This window comes from Penaeus monodon, chromosome 11 (assembly GCF_015228065.2).
Source record: "Penaeus monodon isolate SGIC_2016 chromosome 11, NSTDA_Pmon_1, whole genome shotgun sequence".
Classification (NCBI taxonomy): Eukaryota; Metazoa; Arthropoda; class Malacostraca; order Decapoda; family Penaeidae; genus Penaeus; species Penaeus monodon.
In genome coordinates this window covers 2,766,491-2,771,490 of record NC_051396.1, presented here as the reverse complement: position 1 = coordinate 2,771,490, position 5,000 = coordinate 2,766,491, and the positions used below count along the sequence as shown (strand labels likewise).

The 5,000-nt window shown below is 43.8% G+C and overlaps 1 protein-coding gene across 1 annotated transcript in view; it reads left to right on the top strand.

Annotated features, from left to right (window-relative positions):
• Positions 1–5,000, top strand: part of LOC119578412 (integrin alpha-V-like) — a 23,916-nt gene that overhangs the window by 6,060 nt on the left and 12,856 nt on the right. Inside the window, exons 2-4 of the mRNA XM_037925998.1 lie at positions 1–176; positions 2,126–2,262; positions 4,261–4,355. The exon at positions 1–176 is cut by the window's left edge and continues 16 nt beyond it. Coding sequence (XP_037781926.1) covers positions 1–176; positions 2,126–2,262; positions 4,261–4,355 — 408 coding nt within the window. The remainder of the gene's footprint in view (positions 177–2,125; positions 2,263–4,260; positions 4,356–5,000) is intronic.

Here is a 5,000-nt window from a genome sequence, read left to right as displayed (position 1 = left end):
CTGAGACGGCGTGCCAGGACTGCGATGGTGACGATGGTGATAATGATAGTGACAACAGGGAATCGAACACAGGCATTCAACTTGAACACTGCTATGGCCCGCGTTGGGTCCGGTCCTCGTGACTCCGACTTCGGCTTCAGCGTTGCCCTCTGGTCTGACTTCAAAGGGGAAAAGAGGTCAGTACTCAGTGTTTGGGAGGGAGGGAGGTATGGAGGGAAGGAGGGAAGGAGGGAGAGAGAGGAGAGAGAGAGAGGAGAGAGAGAGAGAGAGAGAGAGAGAGAGAGAGAGAGAGAGAGAGAGAGAGAGAGAGAGAGAGAGAGGAAAGAGAGGGAGAGAGGAAGGGAGGGAGGGAGGAAGGGGGAGGGAAGAGAAGGAGGGAGGAAGAAAGGGAGGGAGGGAGGGAGGGAGGGAGAGGAGAGAGAGAGAGAAGAGAGAAAGGGGAGGGAGGAAGGAAGGGAGGGAGAAGGAGGGCAGGAGGAGGGAGGAAGAGAGAGAGGGAGGGAGAGGGGAAGTGGGGGAGCGGAGGAAGAGGAGGAAGTGAGGAAGAAAGGAGAGGGAAGAAGGAAGAAGGAAGGAAGGGAGGGAGGGAAAAGAGAGAGGGTGAGAGAGGAAGGGAAGGAGAGAAGGAAGGGAGGGAGGAGAAGAGAGAGAGAGAGAGAGAGAGGAGAGAGAGAGAAAGGGAAGAGGAGAGAGAGAGAGAGAGGGGGAGAGGGAGAGAGAGAGGAGAGAGAGAGAGAGAGAGAGAGAGGAGAGAGAGAGAGAGAGAGAGAGAGAGAGAGAAGAGAGAGAGAGAGAAAAGAGAGAGAGAGAGAGAGAGAGAGAGGAGAGAGAGAGAGGAGAGAGAGAAGGAGAGAGAGAGAGAGAGGAGGAGAGAAAGAGAGAGAGGAGAGAGAGAGAAGAGGGGAGAGAAAAGAGGGGAGGAAGAGAGAGGAAAAGAGAGGAGAGGAAAGAGAAGAGAGAGAGGGGAGAAAAGAGAGAGAGAGAAGAGAGAGAGAGAGAGAGAGAGAGAAGAGAGAGCGATGGATGGAGAAGAGATAGAGAGAAGAAGAGAGAGAAGAGAGACAGAGGAGGAGAAGAGAGAGAGAGAAGAGAGAGAGAAGGAGAAGAGAGAAAGAGAGAGAGAGAAAGATGAGAGAGAGAGAGAAAGAAGAGAGGAATGAAGAGAGAGAGAGAGAAGAGAGAGAGAGAGAGAGAGAGAGAGAGAGAGGAGAGAGAGAGAGATGAATGTGTATTTTTTCCTTTCTCTTTTCTTTTGAATTGTTTCCCTTGGCTCTATCCATTTTCTTTTCCTTTAACTTGCTATATTTGTTGAAGTTTTTTATTATCATTATAGGCATTAACTTACCTTGTCTTTTTTCATTTTCTTCTCTCTTCTTTCACCTGTTTTTTATTAATTCACTTTTTTTTTGTCTTTCTTCTATATTGAATTTACCTCACTGTTCCTTTCCCTTCCTATGTTTCTTTAATTTACCTAAATACATCTTTTCTCTCGCTCTGTCTTGCCTTCCTTTGTCTCTTTTAACGAAGTTAACGTGTCTCTCTTTTGTGTCTCTTTTTCGTGTCTCTTTTCTCTTCTTCTCTTTTCCCACTTCGTGTCTCTTTTCTCTTTTTCTCTTTTCCCACTTCGTGTCTCTTTTTCTTTTTCTCTTTTCCCACTTCGTGTCTCTTTTAAGCCTAATCTACCATTAAACTTCTTCGCCTACGTTGATTTACCTTAATGTTTACGTCTGTTTTTTTCCCTATGTTGATTTTGCCTGTTTACTTCTGTTTTTAGCTGAAGGTATTTTTTTTCCCATCTTATATGTCTGTTAGCCTAATCTTTGTCTACCTTTTCTCCCTTAAGCCTCTTGTAAATGACCCTGTGTCTGTTTGAGTTTACCATAATGTGTATCTTTTTTTTACCTTATGTTTGTTTGCGTTTACCTTAATGTGTGTCTTTCTTACCCTGTGTCTGTTTGCGCTTACCTTAATGTGTGTCTTTCTTACCCTGTGTCTGTTTGAATTTACCTTAATGTACCCTTTTCCACACACCGCTGTTGATCTACTACCAACCTTGCCTATTCTCACCCTATGTGAATTTACCTTAACCGTGTCTCCCCTTCCCCCACCCTGCCTACGTGGACAGTCTGGTCGTTGGAGCCCCGAAGGGAGGGAACGCGACCATCAGCAAAGGGAAGCCACCCATGGGGAACATCTTTCTGTGTGACCTTCAAGAGATGACCTGTGAACCTGACCCTCGCCTCCCCTTCGTATCGGACAACGGTGAGTAAAGGGAATAGGTTTAGTGAATGAGGATGGTCTCTGTGGATGTTATGGATGTGTTAATATTGGTAACGTGTGTTAGTTAACTGTAGTTGATTTCTTTTTTTTTAGGTGGGTGTTTACTGGTGTTTCTCAGGTGATTTAAAAGTGATCAGGTTGTTATGGTTAAAATAGGAATATAGTGATGTCGCTGGCTGAGTAAAAACATCAAAAGAGCATTTATATACACACACCTTTATTTCGCAAGAATCTTTCGATCATAATATGCGAGACAACATATCATATAATTGACAAATGTAGAGGCAACCCGTCATAGCGCGAGAGCCTTAGAGACACCAGTCAGCCATAAGAAAAAGCCTCCCCTCCCCCCTTCCCTCTCTCTATCACAATGGTATTGTTACCCCTCTTCCCAAGGGCGCACTGCAGTTTTCACCTACTGACTATAGGCCCATTTCAAATACACCAATTTCATTTGTTAGTCAGACGTCTTTCTGTACATTCAAGCCCGTTTCTTTCAGAGTCACAGTTTGGTTTTAGAAAGGGGCTCAGCTGCAATGATGCACTGCTTATGTTGGTGCATGAAGTGCAGTCTGCTTTAGATCAGGGTCATGAGTCAAGGCTTGTCTCTCTGGATTTTAGAGCAGCTTTTTGACACTGCTAATCACAAGGGTTTAGTTTTTAAGTTGCAGTCTGTTGGTATTGATGGTAAAGTTTTAGGTATTCTAACTGAATTTTATTACAACTGAAAAGGGATTAGTCCATTTCCGTGTGTCTTCTGGGGTTCCTTAGGATAGTGTCCTTTGCTCTTCATTTTATATACAAGCGATGTATGAGCGGCATTACTAATAAAATGTTGCCATATGCTAATGATACCTCTCTTTATGCTGACATTCTCTCTCTGGCAACCAGGCAAATAGAAGCTGACAGCCTCACTGTAGAGCTGATGATAATTCAAACGTGGTGCTCTCGGTGGGCCATGCATCAAATCCTAAGAAATCCAAAGAAATGGCTGTGAGTCTGGAACGCAATTGTCTCGGCGTTCAATGCTGCTGATTAATGGAGTCTTAATCATTTCAGTGGACAGTCCGAAACTCTTAGGTGTGAACCCTTAATCTAAAAACATTTGAATGACAACTTAGTAATATGGCCCGGTCAGTTTCATCAAAGTTACGCATCATTCGCAAGTGCAGGAGGATTTATAATGAGTACATTAGTCGTAGATGTTTCTTTTCTTTCAGTCTGCCTTGTTTTGATACTGTTCTCCTGTGTGGTTATCTGCTTCAGAGCCATTTAATTACTTGATCGTACTTTTCATCCCATTAAATTTCTCCCGCCTGACTTAGATTTGGACACTGGGCACCGCAGGTACACTGTGGCTCTCTGGCTTACGAGATTGTAACCGATAATTCACATCCCCTTCATAATTTTTTTTTTCTGATTTTTTTATCAAGCTGTAAGAGTTACTAGAAGTTCTATAGCCTTCACTTCAATGACGTTTCGTTGACAAGTCGTTCGTCTACATCTCAGTTTTCTACAATTCTTAGGCTTTGGAATAGATTGCCTTCAGAGATTGCAACTTCACCGCCTTTTGATAAGTTTAAGAGTTCAGCAAATGCGCTTTTTATTACGATGATTTTCTATTTTTCTTTCTTAGCTGTGTTTTGAACTGCACTGACACCGTTCGTGGCATAATTCTCGTTTTTTTTTTTTCAGCGTGGGTCTTTATATGGTTTACCGTAATAGTGATAATAATTACTCCTCCTTTCCCTCCCTTTCTTGAGGATTCTGATTCCTCATTCCTTTCCCTCCCTCTACTCATTCCTCTCTTTCTTGGATATTTTTAGATTCATAATTCCATTTCCTCCCTCGACCCCATCTCTCCCCTTTTCCTCTCTCTCCCTCACGATTATTTTTCCTTCCTCGACCCTTTCCTCCCCATTTCCTTCTCCTTGCTTGAAGATTCCGATTTCTAACTCCTCTTCCTCCCTCTACCCACAGACAAGAGTAAACCTGCCTTGGATCTCCCCCGCCCTCTTCCCATGGCCTTTGGACAAACTTTGAGCACCCTCAACAGAAATTTCTCGCATCTCGCTGTAAGTGATGGTATCTGTGTGTGTGTGTGTGTGTGTGTGTGTGTGTGTGTGTGTGAAAGAGAGAGAGAGAGAGAGAGAGAGAGAGAGAGAGAGAGAGGAGAGAGAGAAGAGGGAGAGAGAGAGAGAGAGAGAGGAAGAGAGAGAGAGGAGAGAGGAGAGAGAGAGAGGAGAGGGAGAGAAAGGAGGAGAGAGAGAGGAGAGAGAGAGAGAGAGGAGAAGAGAGAGAGAGAGAGAGGAGAGAGAGAGAGAGAGAGAGAGAGAGAGGAGAGAGGAGGAGAGCGAGAAGAGAGCGAGAGAGAGAGAGAGAGAGAGAGAGAGAGAGAGAGAGAGAGAGAGAGAGAGAGATGAGAGAAAGAGAGAGAAAGAGGAATAGAGAGGGATAGAGAAAGAGAGAGATAGAAATAGCGAAAGATCTATAGAGATAGATAAACAGAGATAGATAGATAGAGAGAGAAGATAGAAAGACAGAAAAAAAAACACCAGAAAGTAAAATTTACAGACAGAAAGAACAGACAGACAGACAATCTTTATTTACTGTACTCCTTGTGCTAGAGTACAAGCCGTGAGCTGTATTCACTTCCCTAGGATATCATATTTTTCCCAGTGAATTAACGAAGGGAAATCACAGTTGAGATAAAAGAGTTG